The sequence below is a fragment of the Dromaius novaehollandiae genome, chromosome 4 (genome assembly GCF_036370855.1).
Source record: "Dromaius novaehollandiae isolate bDroNov1 chromosome 4, bDroNov1.hap1, whole genome shotgun sequence".
Lineage (NCBI taxonomy): Eukaryota > Metazoa > Chordata > Aves > Casuariiformes > Dromaiidae > Dromaius > Dromaius novaehollandiae.
The window spans coordinates 78,989,898-79,011,287 of NC_088101.1; the positions used below are offsets into that span (position 1 = coordinate 78,989,898).

The 21,390-nt window shown below is 49.1% G+C and overlaps 1 protein-coding gene across 1 annotated transcript; it reads left to right on the plus strand.

The window, feature by feature from the left end:
• Positions 1–345: 345 nt before the first annotated feature.
• Positions 346–21,101, plus strand: LOC112990737 (proprotein convertase subtilisin/kexin type 5-like). The gene is made up of 13 exons (XM_064511529.1): positions 346–2,115; positions 2,552–2,956; positions 4,104–4,297; positions 5,166–5,463; positions 5,617–6,096; positions 9,799–10,275; positions 11,536–11,671; positions 12,878–12,966; positions 14,157–14,220; positions 15,349–15,437; positions 16,601–16,713; positions 17,713–17,869; positions 20,774–21,101. Exons 5-13 carry the CDS (start codon positions 6,042–6,044, stop codon positions 20,923–20,925), a joined length of 1,332 nt encoding a protein of 443 aa, XP_064367599.1. The 5' UTR covers positions 346–2,115; positions 2,552–2,956; positions 4,104–4,297; positions 5,166–5,463; positions 5,617–6,041; the 3' UTR covers positions 20,926–21,101.
• Positions 21,102–21,390: the final 289 nt, after the last annotated feature.

Sequence of the window (21,390 nt, forward strand, 5' to 3'; positions counted from 1 at the left end):
ACTCCATGTCATTTTGGGATGTGCCTCCAACCTCAAGAATTTGAAGGGTTCTGTGGTGCAGGTTTATTCAGCAAACAAATCCATTGTGTGCATTCCCTTTGATGCTTTTCAAGTGTGTGTTTTTCTTTTTCTCTTTTTTTTTAATCCATCTACATAATGTTAGCTGTTTCTCTAAGAGTGGTTGATTCAAACCATCAGTGGCATGTATGTTTGGTTTTAATGACACCAAATAATGGATCAGTCACTAAAGTCCACAGTCTCCCTCATCTTCACTCCCTTTTCCTCTTCAACTTTCAGTAAAGATGTGTGGGTTTTTTGTTGTGTGTGGTTTTTGTGTGTGTGTGTGTGTGGGGGGGGGTTGTGTTGTTTTTTGTTTTTGTTTTTTTTAAATGGGCCATTTCTTCATGTAGGAGAGTTGTTGAGCAGATGGAGATCCTTATCTTCCCTGCACTAATTTTTTTGTGGTCACACATGGAGGTACACAGAGCTACACTTTCAGCATTCACAGATGTGAGGCCTGGAAAGCTAGTAGCTGCCGTTGTAGCCATGCTAGGTGATATAACTGAGCAGTCTGGGTAAAGAAGCCTTGCCAGAGAAGTTAGTTCTCTGTGCGGGTTTTGGGTGGCTCAAAGCCACCTACAGTATGGATGCATAGATGAGCAATGACTTGAAGGAAAAAGCAAGGCACCTTACCAGTAACGAGAGATTCCTTGAGCTATTGTCGACAAGTGCATCTCCCCTTCTACAAAGTCCTTTTAATATTTTGAATTATGGTTTGAATCCAGTGGAGCTGGGGCACTGAGGGAAAGGGAAAGCCCCATCCCTTTATACCAGCTTGTTTTTCATGAAGGAGGCATGTTGTGGGCAAGCCCTGACAGTTACTACTGGAGCAACGGAAGTCTTCAGCTTACGCGTTGAGGGGTTTGTATCCCCACAGGGCATAACAGAATATGGAGAATATGTGTTGGAGAGTCTCCAGTTACTGATAAGTGACCTTTCTAACTTGGTAATACTCTTGGTGTCTCGGTGGTGGCTGGTCTGAGAAAGCTGCACACAGTGGGTTAGTAGGAAAACATTTCACATAAACATACTTACTCCCTTTTACCAGGAGACTTCCCTTTATTTCATTTAAATCATGTTTTTCTTCTACGTATTCTGCTGCAAGCCAGCTGATGGGTGTGTTTAATTCTTCTTTTCTGCCTAGAGCACCAGACAGGTTTGACCTGCATCCTTAACACTGACTACAACTGAGACATTGACAGTGTTCCACTTCAAAATCCTACATGTCGTATTTTAAGCACCCCTTTTTAACTAATCGGGACTGATTGAAAAATCAAATGTTCTGTGCTGATTGTGGGCAATACCTGCTGGACTCAATTCATGTATGGTCAATGCCTTTAGTTTAAGCCATCAGATCTCTGCTGCAGTACAGCACCTTTTTTGACTGTCTTTATTCTTTTTTTTAGTTCTCTCTAAATCTAAGCTCAAAAGATACACATCTTTAAAAAGAAGAGTTTTGAGGTATCTGTTCCAGGAGGATTTTTTTATAACTTTTTATTACTTAGAGTCCTTCTGCTCCTCTTCTGTGGATTTCATTCTTCCATTTGCACAACTCTGCAGGCTTTTGCTGGTGCAGTTTGGAAAAAATGAAATTTTCTCCAGTTAAGACTTTTCTTTTCCTGCCCCTCCCACGCCGCCTTCCTGAAGCGTAGTCATGTGTCCTCACTCGCTGAAGCTGTGGTGCCATCATGTGGCCATCCGGGCAGGTACAGGTTTTAATGTCTCAGAACACACAAAAAAATCATGACTTGTGTAAGTTCTTTTGGGAGTCCTGACAGCTTTGGTTTTGCTTTTTGTTTGTTCTTACCTGTATAGAAGTGTCTTGGCTCTTTTCTGGGCACAAAACTGGGTTTAGTATTGTTTATGAGCAGGACAGTGTGGCAGAATTTCTCCCCCCACCCGAAATGAAGCAAGTTCCTAGTGGCTGCCTTCCTGCTCATTGAGTTCAAGATCTAGAGACTTAAGAGCTGGCAAGGAGTCTGATCATACTTCTATAGCAAACATTTTCATGATTGAGAAGCTCATCTGCTGCCTATGTTCATAACCGTTTTGCAGGTAAGCTACCAAAGAGGTTTTGGAAGATGGTTACTTAAGATCTTGGTTGAGTTTACATTGCTGACTTGCAGATTGTTGACCAAATGGCCTGTGTTCCTCAACTCTGAATGCCCGTGCTGTTCTGTCAGGGTCAGTGTGTGTCCTAGGTTCTGAAAGGACCTTGCTTCTGAAAGGGATGTTTCAGATTCCCAATTGCTTCCCAGTCTAGAAAATGGCGATAATGCCTTCCATGGCTCTCAGGCATGTTTAAGTGCTCTTCTCTCTGCAGAGAAGGAAATGGTACCTTCTGGCTGGTACCTCCTGTGTACACAGCCAGGTTGTGGTATCATTGCGATATGCTTGCAAGCTGCATTGCTTGAAGAAATGTAGTTTTCTTTAATAAAAGCACTTGTCAAAAACAGTTGACCCTTTAACTTCATACCTGATTATCTTGCAGGCACCCCTGCAGCCCCCACTCTGGTAGTAGCCCAGTGATAGCGTGCAAATCAGGAATACGCTGCTGAAGGACTGTAGCTGTAACCTTCAAAAACCTTCTCAAAGCTGAATGCAGTGCACCAAGGACCACGATTTCCCCCACTGCAGCAGGAACAACGTATTATGTTCCAAGCTGAGCAAGCTACCACAAGACAGTCATATGGTATCAGAGCAAGTGACTGCGCGGTCCAGGATCCTAGTGGTGACAGTAGTGAGTGGTGGACAATTAAGGGAAGAGCCTAAGAAAAAAATACAAGAATAAAGTGATCCTTCCTTTAATTTACTGCTGTTTCCTGCTGGCAGTTAATGGACTTGACCTTAGAGCTTCCCCCAGTGACCGTGACCGTTACCATTTTCAGACCAATAGGTATGTTGATACACTCTCAGTTCATGCATTCCTCTCCATTTTACCACCCTCACTGTGGATGGGCCCTCACCTGGGATTTCTGCCCCCCATATCCCAGTTAACAAGAGCCAGAGTGGCTGGGGTGGTGGCAGCTGCAGAAGGGGCCAGTGTTTGAGAGACTCTCTGCTCCCTTGTTATATAAGTGAGCAGCTTTCCTCATAAAGAAATAGGTCACTTGGGTGTCTACCTCCCTGGTGATTTGCAGCCAACTGATGCACAGTCATGGGGTGGCCCTTCATGTAGTTACCACTTTACTGCTCCCCTTCTGAAATGCTTGTGGCTTGCTTCACTAGGCTAGGCGCAGTGTGCGAGTCAGTACAAACTGCTGGCATATTTGATGCGGAAAGCCGCGTTCCTGGGAGAAAACATCACTGCTGCTGCCTCTGCCCTGGAAGGAGCCAGCAAAGGTTTGAGGAGCCCGAGGAGGGGAGCAGTGCCTGCACAGTTTGGGGAGATGAGGTTCACAGCCTGGAGAAGAGCAGCAGAACTGAGAGCCCTGCACCAGCCTGGGATATCACATTCAGTCACCCGCGCTGCTTTTTTTCTGTGAACCAGCTAGCAAAAGCATTTAATCTCAACAGAGACAAGCCAAGACAGGCCAGAAGTTTATAAATTAACCTATTTGTACTTCCTGGCACTGGAGCTGCATCTGACTTTCTCTGTCGGAAGAGTATTTCAAACTCGCCCAGTTGTTTAAAGCAACTGAGAGAAACCAGCCTGCCTCCCCTCCTAGCTGGGCTGAGATAGCTCATCTGGGAGAGAGGCTTTGGATGGCACGGAAAGGGGATTAAGATGAGATTTCCCTTTCCTTCCCGAGTACTGGGCTGGCCAAGGGGTGACTTTCCCCTGGGTTTTGGGGATAGAGGGCGGGCTCTTCACAAATTAGGGGATCTCTATGTGACTCATAGTATAGAGTACTGATCTGTCATCAGCTACTCTTTTTTAGTAGAATAAACCTAATTTTACAGGATAGTTGCTGGTAGTGTTTCATCTGTACACAAAGGTTTCTTCCCTGGCAGGTTTTAAATGCTGAGCTCATCTGGTTGTAACTGATAACTTACCATGTGCTAGTGAAGAGCTGCTTCATCCTGTGATGCTTTTTCTGCAGATGTTGCCCACCACTGCAGGTCTTCATCCCACCAGCTGAGCTGACAGACGTGCAGCTTTTCTTTTTTCAAGAGGAAAGGAAGAGCTGGATGGCCACATGTGGGTCTGTGTACCAGATCACAGTTACTTATGAAGACAGAGGTGGAAAGGAATCAAAAACCCAGCGTAGAAACTTGCAAGACCCATAAAACCAAGGTGAGAAACGTCACGCTGAAAGCTCGCCTACCTGCAGGGAAAGGCCAGACCTCTGAAACTGCCTTGCCCAGAGCATAAAAGCAGTGTCTCCACAAGGAGCTACTAGTACAGAGCTGCAAAGCTGCTGGGGCTGAGGGATATATATCCATATCTAGTATTTTCCTTGCTAGGGGTGAGCGATTCAGGTTGAGAGTATATCTGACACTGGAAGCCAGCTAGCTTCGACCCACCTAAATCAGGGATATCAAAGGTGAAGAGAGGGTGAGCGAAACGTGTGTGCACAGCCCTGTCGTGCAAAGCCTTCTGGGGACACGTGCAAGCACTTGCCTGCTTCTCACCCGCTGGCCGTGGGCAGCTCCCTGTCCCCAAAGCACTGCCCGTGGTGGGGGCCGGGATCACACAGCTGGGCTGCAAGGCAGCCGCTGCCGGAGGGAGCGGGCAGAGCTGCCTCTGCCGGGGCAGCAAAGAGGGCGGCTGCCCTCTCTCCCCGCAGCTCCCGCCAGGCGTTAGTCCTGCGAGGGCATCAACAGACTTATCGCTGGAGACGCAAAGACGAGGAACGCTCAGCAGAGCTGCCCGCACTGGAAAAGGCAATTGCACGGGGTCCAGCAGGCTGCTGGGGGGGCCCTGCATCTCCTAGCAGGGGGCTACGCATCTTCGCGTGCTGGGCTACGTGGGATGGTGGTCTCGTGGGAAACCTTCCCTTGTGCCGTCCTCCAGCCCGCGTGGGCAGCGTCTGTGCAACACGGGCGAGCAGCCACACACGCCTGCGGGGCAGCAAGGGACACCCGGGGTTTTGGCTTAAAGCCTGCGAACCGTCAGCTCACAGTGTTTCAAGCTGGGTGACTGCTTTGTACTCGTTTTTCAGATCGTGCAGGCAATGCTTTTTCAGCAAAATCCCTACAGTTGTGATCTCATGACGGAGCAGTTGCCCTGTGAGCGATGTGCAAACATCTAAATGGGAAGCAAGAGGGGCTGGAGTCCAGGAGAGCGAGCAGGCGCAAACAGCAGGACCTGGCCTTGGGGCACAGACAGCAAGGAGAGCAGTCACCAGTGAAGACGCATGGAAAAGGGGATAGGACCTCATTGAATGCAACACCCCCCATCTCCAAATCATCATCAGGATCAATTAACTTATATCCAGCTGCTGTGACCAGAATTATCAGGTTTGACATTTTGGGAATGCTAATCGGGAGTGCTCTGAACTGCCCCAAGGATGAATTTTTGGTTGCACCACAGTTAGCCGCAGTCAAAGCGAGCACTGCTTTGAACCGTGGGTGGTTCTTGGGTTATTCTTCTTCTTCTTTTTCTCCTTTCAGGAAATCCTGGGTGTCGAGAAATGAAGTCTTGTATTTTGATGAGATCATGGGGGACTGGCTGGCAGCCAGGCACAAGGCTCTCCGTGCAACTCGTCTGCACCGCCTAACTCGGCCCTGTGCTTCCTCCGGGGGATTTCTCTTGCATGTATTTCTGTGCGCTGCAAAAAGAGGGTTAGGTTTTTCTTCTGCCCAGTATTTTAGTTTGCACCACACTCCGGAAAAGCCAGTAACTTCTCTGCAAGACCTATCGCAGTCTCTGAATATAAATCTGTCTTTGTTGGGGTGTGTGTGTGATTTGACTGAGCCGCATGATCAGAGTCAGGTGACAACGTTGGGCACAAAAACGGAGTGGAATAAGCAGTGAGACCCAGGAGATTAGCCGCTGATCTTGCCTTTTGACAAGCTGTGCTGCTCCTCAGGGAAAAATGAGTGCCTGGCCCCCTCTCCTGCGTTGGAGCTTAACCGCGGCGTGGCTGACAGGTAAGTCCTCCTGCAGCGGCGTTCGCCCTCGCTGGCTGAGCCCCCAGGGCTGGGTAAAGCCGTAACGTGCTGGTGAAACCACCCGGCTTCCCCATCCCTGGGTGCTGTGGAAGGGCAGGGCGAGGGAGCGGGGAACCCAGGAGAGGAAATCCGTGGTTGAAACTGAGGTAGAGATATGCAGCATTTGAAGTGGGCTGAACATGGTAGATATCAAAGCTTGCTTTTGAGAGAAGGAGAAAAAAAAAAAGCCTAATCATGCTGCAGACAGAGGAGTTGCGGTGGCCCTTCCATAGCCTGAAAGACAAAGGAACAGGATGACCAGCTACGTGGTCCCTTGCTGGAGGCGTTTTGGATTATGAGGGAAAGTGAGGCATGTAAAAATGTCTGAAACGCTTTTGCAATCATGCCTCTATCTACTCCTTCCTGGCTCTTTTCATCCCCTCGTACCGCTTGTCCAGCAAATAACCCTGCTACGTAGGGTCTGCCAACTCGATGGCCTGGAGCCGTCAGGTCGCGTTCGCTGCAGGACACGCCTGGCCACGTGCAGCCGGGAGCCCTTGCGGTACGGTGCCGTCCTGCTCCGTCCCCAGCAGCAGCCTGCTTGTGCTCGGCCGCGACCGGGGGCAGCCTGCCTGGCGGGAGGACGAGGACGAGCCCCTCGGTCCTGCTGCTTCGCTCGGACGGGCAGGTTTGCGCTTCAGAGCGCTGCCTGGCACCGGGCGAAGGTGCTCGGAGCTATCGCCCGGCGGGCCTTATCTTAGCCACGCGTGTCCAGCACAGCCTGGGCATGTAGCAAACTACTGACGTCAGTGTGGCGCGCTCTCAAACTTAAATTGGGGGAAGTCTCCATTTCAGAAGACAGTTATTCACCTACTGAGTTGCACAAGGATTAACTTCACCTAGATACGTACCTATTGACTTGTTTCTGTGTTGTTTCCCTTGAATGGTTAGTTTTTCCAGAACAGCATACTGTGCCGTTGTGCAAGACCAAAGGAAGAGAAATTAAGGGAGTGTCCGTCATACTTCTGCATTTTGTGAGCTCTCAGCCAGCATCCGTGTGCCTCAAGTCGGTGGGGCTGCCTGTCTTGTAAATCAGGGAGGTTTCGTGCTGTGTTTAAGAGCTCAGTAACCACCCGGGGCATCCTCAAGGCTCTTCAAACAAGATCTTGTGCCAAGTCAGAGCAAAAAGACCCATCCCTGAAGTGTCTATGGAGATATTTTTGTTGATACAGTGCCCCTTAAAAAGGAAAAAAGCCTCTAGAAAGCCAAATCGGTGCTCCCCGGTGCAGACGGTGTAACCGCAGAAGAGATGCAGTCAGATGTAGCTGAGCAGGTTAAGTACTGGTTTTTCATAGCTGTGATACTATAACTAGTAAAACAAAGCATTGCCCACATTCACTAAGTGCTCAAAACTAATTTTACCCAGCCTCACTACATCTTTTTTTCCAAAACTTGTTTAAGTGACTTATAAAGTATTTGCCCTCAAATGTTGTTGAGATGACTACTGAAGTTTTGCAAATAACCCTTCAGTAACCATTTTAGTAAAATTTTATGAAAATATGTTTTCCATTAAAAAAGTCCATCTTAACAGTCCCATGATTTATCAGCAAAACCAAATAAACCAATAATGAAAGCTTATGAAGAGGCACTTTTCAGCTAAACAAAATCTTGTTTAAAAACATATTCAGCCAGCTTTGGGCAGTCCAAGGTATTTAAATCCGCTGCTGGGTCTCGGCTGACAGCTGAGCAGACGCTGGGGCCTGGCTGCTGCGTGGGAGATGGGACGCTGTGACCATCGTGGTCCTCCTGAGAGCTGCCCAGGAGAACCTCGTGGTTTCCTGGAATTACTGCTAATGTTTGCTTTGAGGTTAGTTTAATAAAAAAATGGGACTGACTCGGCTTCTTGCCAGATATGAGAAAAGGGAAGCAGTTTGATCTCAGCCCTTGAGGCAGGTGAGTCCAACGAGGTATCTCCTATCTGAGCCCCGGGCTGAGCCACCACCGCTCCCCGCAGGTGCCCAGTCTCTGGGGCAGTGGTGTTCACACCACCGGAGTGCTGAGCACTAATATCCGTGGTGCCCAGCGCCGTGTGGACGGACAGCAGACACGGCCCAAGAAAGAGAAGTAAGAGCTCAGGGAGAAGTTATCTTGGGAAGATTTTGCAGCCACACGAGTTTTTGCAGCCATCTGGCACTCGTGCCGCAGCTGCTAGACGGTGTTGCCTCTCCGGGTGTTCACCCTGCTCCTGTATCTCACCCTTCTCACGCCTGCTGCTATCTCCCTTGAAACCCCTAGAGCAGTTTCTTAAAATAACCCTCTAATTTTCCCTGCTAGGCCACTTGAATGCAGCCAGCCCGCTTGCTGCGGTGGCCTAGCGCACGCGCGTGGGCTGGGACGGCAGGTAGACGCTGCCCGCGCGGGGAGAAACGGCTCTGGGCGCACGCGCTCGCCCGGCCGGAGTCACCCCGCTGCTCGGAGGAGAAAACCTGATGCAACCTGGAGTTGTTCTTGTGCGACGTGCTTCAAAGCCTGTTACACTTCTCGCCAGCTTTGCTACTTTATTCAAATCGGTATTCCCAGCAATTCAGGCAGTCCTTTACTTTCAGAGCTATTTGGCTTGTTTTTCAGCTGGTTGTGTGCAATATAATATACCTCCAGGAGAGAGACTGGGCATCACCTGTCCGTCTGAGACTTCTGACTTCCAGCAACTGACACAAAATTTAGACAAAAGAACTGTGTTAAGAAGGCGTGCAGGGGGAAAAAAACTCATTTAAGGCAATAGTTGCGTATTGATGCTATACGAGGTTGCATGTTTTCAGAAGCTGCAGATATTGCACAGAGTAAAATAACCCCCTGCCCTGACTTTCTGAACCAAGCCGATGTGACAGCTCCTGCACCAGGAGCTGGCTATTTTGTTTTTTGCTTAGTACTGCGTTGCTGAATTGAAACCATCTTTTCAGTTTTAGTTCTATGGGTCTTTCTTCCATCTTGAGACAGGGAACCATCCCCCATGGTTGCGTGCTAGGAGATCTCGCTCTCATCAGCGGGCAACGTTTCAGTCTGTTACAGATCATAGCAAAACAACTCAAATTGCAGTAATAACCCAAATTCTCTTAAGATTACAGCTTTACATCTTTGGCTGAGAAGAAATGCTCCTGCTCTTCCAGGAGGAGGAATTTCACAGAATCGAAGGAAGCTGTGGCCTGCAGGCAGGTCCCCTTCTGGTCACTGGATGGATCTCTAGAACAGCTTAAAAAAAATCCCAAACCCATGACTTTTCTTTCCTGACCCCTTTGACTGAGATAGGATAAAACAAGTAGCTACTGGACAAGCATCCTAGATCAGATTGTCATGTGTCTCAAACAGCTGCTGCCAGCAAAATCAAGTGCTTTGAGTCATTCTCACAACCTTTTATCTCGGAGAGTTGGATGTCCTCAACACTGGTACCTACTGAGCTGCAACCTCAGAAACCCTCTAAGTTATTTCCTTGATACATCTTTCATGTGCCAGTGATGTTTGGATGCTGCCAGTGATGCTGACTCCCTAGTTTCTGTATTACTCCTAGTCAGATGTGGCAGAGGAGGCTTTCTGGGCACCAAGCAAGGAAACGCCAGTTAAGCAGTTGGTAAAGCTCTAGTGGGAAACCTCTATTAAAGGGAGAAAACAACTCGGCCACTAACAATGTTTTTTTTCTTCTCTTAGGTATCGCTTTAGGCCAGACAAGCACTACGCAGGTCCCTATTGCCGTGACACCAGTGCCTCCCAGTGCAATGGCCGCCCAGGTCCCTGTTGCCTCAACACCAGTGCCTCCCAGCACAACTGCTGCCTCGGCCTCTGCACCCCCAGTTTCTGCTGTGACGCTCTCGGCCGGAGCAGCGTCCACCACGCCAAACCTTGCCGCGTCCACGGGAGCACCGTCTGCTGACCCAGGCGTGGGAACGTCAGCTCCGGTTCTGTCCACCACCCCAGAGGCCACAGCGGTCGCTTCCAGAAGCGCGACCACCTCCCGCGCGCCCACCGCAGCGCCTGCCACCGCCCTGTCCTCCCCGCCGGCTGCGACGGCCTCTCCCGGCGTCCCCTCGGCAGCTCCGGTCCTCACCACCTCGGAGCCCTCGGGCTGCGGCAGGGTGAACGTGACAGCGTGCCAACATTGTTCCCCAGGGACGTTTCCCGACGACGGTAGGAGTCCGTGCTCACCCCAGCTCCTTGCGTTACGTGCAAAAGCGGAAAGTAAAGGGAGGTAAAAAGGGTGCGTGTCCTTGTCCCGGAGGGTTGGGCAGGGAGCAGGAATGGGAATTGACTTGTTATAGCTTTCCGAAGTTAAAGGCTCATGAAATAAAGACTTTGGGCTTGTTATTTATCGGTCTTCCCAAAGTTTCCTCAGTAGGATGAAGAAGTGGCAGGACTGCGACTGCAAAGCGTAGCACGAGTGGAGCTTGGTTTATTGGCAGGAGGGTGTTGTTACTATGTACAAGAAATACAGGAAAAATTTCTAATTCTCTGTCTCAAATGGTTAAAAGAGAATTGCTGCTGTAGAAACAGCCTTTTCACCTGGGCTCGAGAAACCACCCGGCTGGTACCAACTACCACTCTGTTGTAGCCAGGAGTGCGTGGCATTATGTTTCTCAGAGGTTATCATGAGGTGGTTTTAAACAATAAAATAAAAGCAATGCACTTTCCACTTACTTCCCCCCTCTGCAGGGCACTTTTGAAGAGAGGAATAACCAGCGTGGATGCTTTAGGGCACCTCTGCAGAGGGCAGGAGGCACTTCCCACCGCCCTGGTGTGCTGGGTGCTTATTGCAGGATCTCCTCCTCTTGCTCGTGCGCCGTTGCTGCAGTACCAGGGGCTGGTTCCCGCAAGAAGCGGGATGATGGATTGGTGTGGGCCGTTATAGCAAATCCCACGCAATTGTTCTGTGTGGATCAGGCTTGTTTTGTGTGGATCAGGCTTGTTTTGTGGAGCAAAAACTACTAGAGCTTGTGTCCGGTGGGAATACTGTGTTACTCGTGCTCAGAGAGAGGCTGTTTCTGTTTAAGGCAGATTGTCTGCTCTGGTATTTTCTGCTTTAGTTCTGCTTTTCACAAGTCTAAATTAATCAGAAATCAAAAAGAGCGTATGCTTTTGGGAGAGGAACAAGGAGAAACTCTCCTGTTGCCTCAGATTAAAAGAGGAAAAAGCAGTCTTGGTAATTACCAGAAATCCACGTGGATAAACTCGAGATTGTTTTACGGCTGTTCTTCAGCTTGCTAATGATGCACGACAGCATCATTGGCATTAATGTTCTGGTTTTCCACCCCTAAGATTGGGCCCAACTCCTCCAGCAAGACAAATGCTTCTGCAGTCTCTGCCGTGACCAGCACTTCTGAGCAGAGCGGCCGGATCAGGGGCTAAGTGACGTGTCGCAGGCCTCATCTCGACCTTTTTGTTCCGATTTAGGCACCCCGAGCTGCTCGTGCTGCCCGCAGGGCTCCTGCGCGGGCCCCGCCGAGTGCGTCCCCTGCCCGGCGGGTCACTACCAGCCCCTGAGCGGCCAGCGGTCGTGTCTGCCCTGTCCGCAGGGGTATTACGCCAGGTGAGCGACCGAGCCTCTGCCGCGGTGGCCGACGCGGCTGGAAGCGTGGATCGCGCGTGGTCTGCCTCCAAACGCTTCCCTGCAAAATCTCCTCCCTTGGGCTGCGGGAAAAGGGCTGCCGTGGCTGTTTCTCGGCGGAAAGTACAAGGTTTTACTTCCCCTGCTGCTCAGGCTCTTTCCCCTCCCGTTTTTCCCTCCGTTCATCCGATACCTTATTTCTCCCCACGCCTCCAGGTGCTTTAGAAACGCGGATCAGAGGAGAGGTGGGGTGGGAGGGGGCCGGGGTCGCCTTGCCCAGGTGCAGCGTGCACGTGGTGGCCATCACCGTGGCACATGGCCGCACTGTGCAGGGCTCCAGTTGGGTTGTTTTTGTGGCATTTGGAGAATCCGGTGTCCCCTGAGCTGTGAGCAGCTCCAGCTCATGCAGACCCCGCGTTGGTTTGTTTTAAGCAAAGCATTTGCTACGTTTCCAACTGACAAATATCCCTCAGCCTTGGGGTTTCCAAAGGAATTAAAGACCGTGACCTTGTTTTCTGCCAAAGTATCCCGTGGTATGTTAACAAATTGTTACACGCACGTACTTCTTGGTGAGGACTTGGCTCTGTTGGTGACAAATGCAATAGTTTTCCTCCTTCTCTGCCTTCCCTATTTTTCTCCCTCTCCTCCCCAAGGTCTAGGTTGTTGTGTCCCCTTTCCCACAGTCCCTGACATTTGAGGTCTGGACTCTCACACAGCAGTGCCGATAGTCCGGCTCCTTTTTTCGACTGTTAACTGACCTGACTTCCAACAAGGGAGGGAGCAGCTCTCTTTAAAATCAGTAATAGGTGCTGAACATCAAGCATCTTTCCAATGTGTGGATTTAAGAGCCTGACTTTAACACTAAATTTAAAAACCTCATTACAATACGTTTTTTGAGGCTAGAACTTCAGAATCAGAAACCTGTAACTTTCCACAGAGCCCACACGGGGTACAGGACATCGCTGGCATTAACGAAATGGAAAACTTCTTTTTTTTCTTTGGACCTTTAACATTCAGGCAAGTTCTAGCTGTTGTTCCACTAAATCTGGAAATAGAGTAGTTTTAAATGAAGGAGCTCAGGCAGCAGAACAAAGAGCTATGTTCTGCTGTCTCCTCTTAAGCAGCTAAAGAGAATAGAAGCTGCAGTGACCTAAAATAGCACTAAACGTCTTTTCAATTCCCTCCCAGTTTTCGGAGGAGCACCACGTGCTCTCCCTGTCCGCCTGGCTCCTACGCCAACGAGTCCGGGGCTGCAGCCTGCAGCGCGTGCCAGAAAGGTAGGCTTGGATTTGCGTCCAGTCCAAATGCATTTTCATCAAAATCAACGATGCTTTTACCATAGCCAGATGCAATTACCAGGTGACTTAAAAGCGCTGAAGAGTAAACAGGTTATTTTGTTCAGGCCAAAAATAGAATAGTAGATCTCTTCCCGTTCTGTTATTGACGTTTTTATTAAAAAGGAAAGAACTGCTCTCGCACCAAGTCATGTTCCCATTTGCAATAAACTAGTACTAATGGTACAACGAAAGCCCATTGCAGAAAGTCAGGAAAGAAGTTTTCCAAGGTTCAGTTGCAGCACAAATTACAGGGCGGGAAATAGCATTTCCCATATTTTCAATAGTGAAAAGTCAAGTTAAAACGTCTTTTTTTGCTTAGTCTGTCTTCTGTAGCCTGAGGATGGAGCATAATGCTCCTTCCTCCCCAAACGTTAAAGACCGGGTTTTCGGCAAGCTGTCTCGCCCGCCTGGTTGCAGGCAGCACCAGCCTCGTACGCTGTGTTCTCAGACAGCGCAGCAACGTGTTCAAAACACACCAGCCTTTACTTATGCAAAAGCCTAATTAGCACATGCGACACGGCAGCTATTCCGTACACAAATGAAGCGCTCCGTACACACGCGCAACTGTTCTTTTGAAAACCCGCCCACCAAACTGCTTGGCTGATAGCGAACGATAGACACGATTTAGCTAAGTCTGGGAGGAAGGAGTGTTTAGACAGCAGCGGAGCCTCTCCTCGGTGGCAGTGATGTAGCATGCCACTTCCCTAACTCCGCAAACTCAGGCACGGCCTGTCGGGCCACGGAGGAGTCACGAGGGGGCCCGTAAACCATGCAGTCATAAATTAATGAGTTGCTTTCTGCTGGCAAGGCGAGGGAGGTTGCTCTGTTTTCTCCCAGCTCAGCCGGGGGCTACGGCACGTGTTCCAAATCCGGGCCGGTTTCCAGGGCGTTTGGTGAATCTTGTTGCCCCCACTGCTTCCAGCTCCGCTCCGAATGCGGACGCCCTGATCCCGTCCCCTCGCCGTGGTGGCGGGGGCAGCGATGGATTAGGCACCCTCCCAAAACCGCGCGCCCGCCTGCCCTCCGGCATGGCACTGCGCAGCCTTCAGCGGCTCCCGGGGCCGCGCGAGCCTGGTCCATCCCGCCAGGACGGAGGGAAGATCCTGAAAACCTACCCTTCTCTTTCTCAGGGTACTTCAGCTCGCAGCAGACTGCAGCTCTGTGCCTGCCTTGCCTGCCCGGATCATTTTGCAAGTAAGAAATCCACATGTGACCCAGGTCTTCCTCCTGGTAGCAGTCGTTGAGCTAAAAAGCGCCGTTGTACTGGCAAACAGAAAGTCGCCGTGACTTTCCAGCTGAGCAGATACCGCTGCTGAGCCCTGGGGAGAGGGGGATGGGGCAGCGGGGGAGATACAGCCAACAGGTATAGCGCTGCATGAGCTAGGAGTGACTTTTTAGGCTCGTTAGCCTGTGTGTGTGTGTTGGGATCAGTCGCACCAACAACCCTGTTACCTGTCGCAGGGGCTGGCTGGATGCAGAGGTGGCCCAGGTGCCACGCAGCAGTTCCAGCTCCGGGCCAGCCTCAGAAATGCCCCCTTGCCCGCCCTGCTGGGTGGCACGGCAATTGCCACAAACAGGCTGATGCTGGATGTGGATTTAGCTGGCAGTCGCTCTGGGTTTTATAGTTATAGGTTTAGCCAATAGTTTGTCTATTCTGAGTCAGGATGTGCAGAAAGCAGTAGCTAAACTCTGCTGGCTGCAGTCACCTTCACGATGGAGGAGAAGGTGCTTCCCAGCCGGTGGCAATACCTAGAGGTGGGTCTGCATGCTGCCATGGTGAGGATGCTTGCTCTAGGGGTGCGGATTTTAAATTCCAAGTAGATGGGTTGACGCATGAATGTGTACCCTGCTCCTGCCCTTACCTGGAGCTTGCTTGTGCCACGTTACCCAGCGGATCTCTGCTGAACCACGGTTAAATTGCCACGAAGCCATATACTCCAGGGCTTATGCAACTGTATTGTGTGTCCGGCTCTCCTAACTAACTTGAGTATCCCTTGACCATTTCCAGTCAAATTTGCTAAAAGATAGGAACTTCAGAGATACAAAGTTCCTCCAAGCTTCATGCAGATAGGCAGCTAAAGAGAGGACAGACATGCCATCATGTGCTCAACCCTGATTCAATATGGGAGAAACCACACTGGAGAGAGGCATCATAGATGCCTGCAAAGTGGCAGAGGCTTATCTCCTGGTAGACACCGGAGAACTGAGCCTCAGCCTGGGCATAGATAAATAAGTGCATATATAAATAAGTGGGCTTTGGTGGGTTGGGTTGGTCTTGGGCCTGCTTGCCGTACTGCTTTGTCTCTCCTCTCCTCTCCCAAGCACCACCAGCTGCACCACGTGTCTGGCTTGCCCTGGTGGGAAGGAGGCTCTTCGCGAGGCATCCGAGGAGTGCACACCTTGCCTCCCAGGTAACGCGTGCAGCGGAGGGCGGGGACCGCGGGAGCCTAGCTGAGCACGCACGGCTTCAACACCGGAGCCTGCAGAAGGGCTGCTTTACGTCCGAGACTCCTCCAACGTGAACGCCCCACTGACATCCGCAGAGCAAACCCTTGCCATCAGTGATGGAGAAGTGCTGGTGGTTTTTGGTCCCTCCTAGTTGGCCAGGGCCTGGAGTCGCCAGCAGCCGAGGGCCTGTTTGCCTGTGGCTGCAGGGTTTGGCACCATGGACTCAAAATGCTTCTGCAGCCGCATCTGCGCTAGGTCTTCCTTTCTCTGAGGAACACCCTCCATCTGCAGGACGGGGCTGTCGGGAGCCCTGGGTAGATACTGTTCTAGGAAAAGTATGGTTTTTTGCCAGTGGTGTTTGTTTTGCTGATGAAACCAGATGTGTTGGTGCTGCAGGGGTGCTTGGAGAGCTAGGGGATGGTGTGCGCTCTGCACGGCCACGGCTCCTGGGCAGGGCATAGCCTGAGGCCGGGAAACAGCAGTGGTGAAGGGGGGAGTCAGCGAGGAAAAATGAGGAACCGACTTGTTTCTTTGCTGTCTTAAATAACATCAGCCTGCACACGGTGAGGCAGTGAGGCGGCAGAGTGCTCCAGCCATCCACACAACCACCGATGGAGAGCCTCCCCTCTGGAAAGAATTTTTGTAGTCGTGTTTTAAACATGCAAAAAAAACATTAGTCACTCTGAGACCCACGGCTTAGTGACCCATCGTCCTTACGAAGCCGTGAGAATTGAACTGTGCTTTAAACTTCACTCAGCAAGTTTCAAAGAGCTAGAAATTGAATCCAGAATTAGCAAGTATGAAATAACTTGCTGACCTCCAACCTTCCCTCTGTTTTAGAGCCACAGCTCGTACTAAACCCACCTCACACTACTCAAAGTACCTACTCAAACTTGCAGTATTTGCTGGATCTAAAACCACATAGTATTTCTTCCCTCTTCCCCTGCACCTTCCTCCCCCTTTGCCTCTGAGCAAGGACCAAATTCCGTGCTCAGCTTTTGTGATGCACATGAAGCATTTGATGGTCTTTCTCCACCTGACTTTCAAAGACAAATCATCCATATGTGATTGTAAAGGCTCCAGGGTCTGCTCCCGCATTTTAATTTTGTGCTTATTTGCTGTTCAGGTATGTTCAAAGGTCCCAATGACAACAGATGCAAGCTGTGCAAGGCAGGAGAATACCAATTGCAGCAGGGCAAGGAGAGCTGTGACCTGTGCCCAGAAAATCACTACTGTCCCGTGAGTCTCCCTTAGCTGATTTGACAGTCTAGATTAATAAATATAGCTGTCCTGTAACAAGTTAATACACTTTAATTAACACCATTTTCATCTAAATCTGTTTCCTTTTTTAACTTTATAGAGGGAGATGGTTAAAATTGTGATACCAGGAATTGGTCTTTGTTTTGCACTTGAAGTTTCCCAATAGGCCGAAGTTAGAGGATGGTGTATCCATTAATTAGGCTATTTGGTGCATGGACATGCTTTATATGGAGCCCTGCTGCTCTTCACCCTACTCTGAATAACACCATAGGAGTGGACAGGCTGACCATTTCTTGGTTAGTTTTCTTCTCTTTTCCAGTGCTGAACTGTTACCTCCTGGGTATTTCCTGTAATGCCATTTTTGGAGGTGCTTATGCACCTTCCGTGTGCCCGCAGCCCTCTCCTGCGATGGTGTCAGCACTGTTTGAAGGCTAATCTCTGCCCCGGTGGGGGGAAGGTAGTGATGGAGCCCAGCTGCACACCTAAAACCCTTGGTCTCGGCACAGCCCCCAGCTCTGCAGGACAAACAGCCCAGGCATGCAACAGCCCTGGCTCTGCTCCTTTGCTAGAGCGAGGGATAACATTGCCCAGCTCTGGTCCCCAGCCTGCGTGCAGGTAGCTCCACCTGGGCTTGGGAGGATGAGGGGGAAAAGAGAAGCAGCAGTAGCACCAGCGCCTAAAACTGCTGATACGGTAAGGTTGCTGGTTGCCAGACTGTTGTGGTAGCAGCCCATCGCTAGTCCTGCCGCTGCCTTGTTTTGGTTCACCAAGAGCTTCATGTGGGAACTCAAGTCACTCCTAAAATCTCCCCTCTGAGACAGCAAGGCAGGGGGTACTTCATAAAGCAGTCTTTCCCAGCATGTATCTGCCATGCCCCCAGCTCAAAGATGCTTTTATCACACTATGCTTAGTGCAGGGACAGTTCTTAACTTATTGCAGTCTTCCCTGTTTGAGTCACTCACTTCTGCCTTTGGCCAGAGCCCAGATGTGAACCCAGTCAAGTGCCCTGCTGATGCATTCTGCCCTGCTGGCAGCACCGAGCCTGAGTATTGCATGGAGGTGTTTCTTTACAAGTCAGGAGACTCTTGTCACCTGGCCCCTCTGACGATCATCCTCCTGGCCGCTTTCGCAGCAGGTGAGTGTCAGTCATCGCTGTGCTCTGGTAAGAAGAGCCACCCCGCTGCAGTTAGGGTGCCTCTGGTCATGCCAGCAGTATTCCCTAGCTGGTGTACCTTGGATTTCCTGAAACCTGCTTTTCTAGTGATGATCTAACAGCTCAATCTTTTAATCTTTGATCTATTATGACTTCATTTATTCTCTCCTGAAAGTGGCTGGAGATCTCTAATTAATCTCAGTTGTACTGCCTTCCTTAGGTTTTCCCATGCCCTTACCTTACTGCCCAAAAGCACAGTGATGCGTGGTGTCACAAATATAAAGACAATGCTGAAGACAGACCTTAGTAATATTGTTAACAGGTCAAATACGGTTTAAAAGCACATGCAGCTCCAAATAGAAACGGATAGTTTCAACTCCCTCAGTTGAAACTTGGACCACTTTAGGTGTGTGGGTGATGTCTGTGATGCACTTTGTTCCCCAGTCACTGTTGTAGAGAAATATATGATCTGTGAGCTGGCTGAGCCCTCAGACTCGGGCCTGTTGAGGAATTGGATCCAACAGTTCAAAAGCGGCTCAGAGACACCACAGCAAGGTATGATGCATCAGCTGGGTCTGTGGCTGTTGTGAAGGTCTAGCTCTACGACGACTGGAGCAAGTGTGTTAAAATGTGCCCTGCTGTTACTTTGCTGCAGTAAACTTAGGCATCATGGCATCTCAGTGTTTTGGTTAAACCTGCATCTCAAGATGTCAGCCTTAGCTTGTATTGGGTTGCCCCCAAGGCATATGTGGAATATCTTGCCTGCCCCAAAGTAGGAAAACAGGATAACAACCTATCACAGATGAGGTTTTAAAGGGGAGGCCAAAGGAAATGTGCTACAGCAACATCTTGAGATGTTCCAGATGACTTGGGATATTACCAAATACTTAAACATGAGGCACCTGGAAAGTACAGGCTAGCAGGTCTCTTCCTGCTCTGTGTTACATGCAGCTCATGCAGCACCTGGAACAAGCATTTGGGCAGCTGCTGGTGTCCCCTGAGAGAAGGAGATGCAAAGACAGAAGTGCTCCATTATTGCTCTTTACTGACTCTTCCTGAATGGAGCAAATAGCTGCTTTGCTAGGGAGAGGACTAGTCCATGGCAGACTCTCACAGCAGAGCCTGTAGGCACGGGTGTTGTCAGCCTGTGGGGTGCTGGCTGTGCGGAGGCAATGGTGCACCTTGCAACCAGCAGTGTTCCCACACGGAATGAAGGGCATCAGCACAGACTCAGCACATGGGGCACCCCCAGTCCAAGATGCAACTTGCTATAGTTGGTTCATTAGAGAAAAGGCTGGAAGCCAACAGGCAGATGAGCTTCTCTACAGCGAGGTTCCATGGTGAACACAGATTCCAAAACAACAAATATGCAGCGTTTGGAGTTTTAGCCGGGGGGGGGGAATCCAAGAGTTTTGTAGTTTTTAAATGAAGTTTGGGAGAGGGTTCAACCGAAGCTAACAGTTATGATGCAAATGAGCAACTGTTTCAGCTATGGGTGGTAAAAAGGGCAGAAGTGCAAGCTGGGAAGCAAGATGTTTAAACCAAGACAGATCTTGCACGCACATGTACCCGCGCGGCATTACTGTGGGATTTCTGTTTGTTACCAGCTATCCTGACACAAGGCTTTCATATCCTCCAGACAGTCTAAGGGATTAAAGACACATGTTCATGAGTCTGTGCTTAAGCCTTACGTCAACCGTTCTGCACCTCCTTTACCTCTGCCTCCTGAACATCCATTGTCCATGCCAGGCTCAACCTTGTCAAAAGGCAAAGGGGAGATAAGAGACAGATGTGTTACCCCTGCAATGAAGAGCAAGGGCAAAGCTGCTTCTCCCATAACTAATCAGCATCAGCTGCTGTCTTCAAAATCCTCTCTTAACATCGAGGACTGTATGGATATATAAGAGGAGAAAGGACAGTAGAGAGTCTGTAGAAGCTGCAGCTTTAGCAACCCTGGTTGACTGTTCTTCCTCAGACAGCTATTGTCAGGGTAGGAGCTTACAGGGGTTATTCTCACAAGTCATGTGGTGTACGAAAAGCCTACGTAACCAGCATTTCTGATAGACAAGTCTGAGCATCGGGAAACAACATTCCTTAGCTAAGGCCTGCATATCAAAGAGTTTGCTAAGAAGAGGAGTAAAAGAAACAGCCCATGCTCACAAGAACCAGCGAGTAAGCATTTTGTAAGAGTTCAGGGATCAAATTCATGGTTGGTATAACAGATCAATTGTTTACCATGAGACTGTCTGCTCACGCAATCTAAATCTGGACATATTTGTCTGGCCATATTGCATCACAGTGACAGATTTGTGCTATTCTGTTGAGATCAATTTTCTCTGATTAGGCTTATGCCAGAAAAAAGCAACACAAAAAGTCACAGTACTTGATATTTGCCAATTATTTCCATGCCTATGCCCAACCTAAAAGTAATTTTTTCTGACAGTCCTGATCTCAGTCTAGACTCTAAGTTAATCTAGGTCATTTACCTCTGGTGCTTCATTATAAGCGCTGTACAGAGCAAACTAATTTCTCAACAAGGTCCTTCAGTAGGCTAGCACAAATGCAGCTAGCCTGCAATTGATGAAGATGGCTTGTGGAAAATAATAGTTCAACAGAGTAGATAGTAAATAGGAACACAAAGGCAAGCAACTGAATTATTTCATTAAAATCTGCTATTCTCAACAGCTTTCAGAGTAAAGCTGAAATGCCAAAATTGAGTACTAATTATTATAGCTATCCAAAACTTTTCTGTGTGCAAGATGTAGGAAAACAAACCTGCACCTGCATTAACCAAAAAATAGTATTTCAATCAAGAAGTCCTAAAACAAATATCACCTGCCATTTTACCTTCCCATCTGAAAATAATTATCATTCCTTATATTCCAGGTGGGATCCTTGTCCTCTTTCTGATAATTCTGAAGAGAAGGCAAGAATATAGGAAGAAATCTTTGAAGTCTCTGCTGTTACCAAAAGGATCAGGACAACACACAACGTATGGTGTGATGGAGCACACAGAACCAGTGTACGCTGGTTGGTAGCAAGCTGTGAAATGTTATCAGCAAGCTTTCTGTTCGTTTTTCTGTATTGGCAATATGGATGTGTGTATATGGGCAAAATGTTAACCACAATCAACCTATTTCAACCTCTGTAGCTAAAATATTTAATTATACTAACCACACATGCACAGAAATGCAAATAAATCATTTCACAATCAGTTGTGACTACTTGTGCTAACCCAGATGATTTCTTCTCTAAAATAGACTGAATAGCAAAATTGTGTCTGCCTTCAGTTCCTGACTTTACTCACAAATGAATAGTTTTCTCTTTTCCTCAAGAATAAATACCATATCCCTCTCCATTTTAACAGTCAGCTCAGAGTGAGTGAAGATCAGCTACGCAAGGTATTAGGATTCCTGCAATGTAAGTCATTTCCACGTCGGCAGGCACTAATATGAATATACGTCCTTTTAAGAACATGCAGATTCTTTTTTCACCATTCTCAA

Coding starts and splice junctions, on each gene's coding strand:
- LOC112990737 (XM_064511529.1), top strand. CDS start 6,042: ATGAGTGCCTGGCCCCCTCTCCTGCGTTGGAGCTTAACCGCGGCGTGG. Junction 10,276..11,535: donor AGGGACGTTTCCCGACGACG/GTAGGAGTCCGT, acceptor GTTCCGATTTAG/GCACCCCGAGCTGCTCGTGC. Junction 17,870..20,773: donor CCTGGCCGCTTTCGCAGCAG/GTGAGTGTCAGT, acceptor CTTATATTCCAG/GTGGGATCCTTGTCCTCTTT.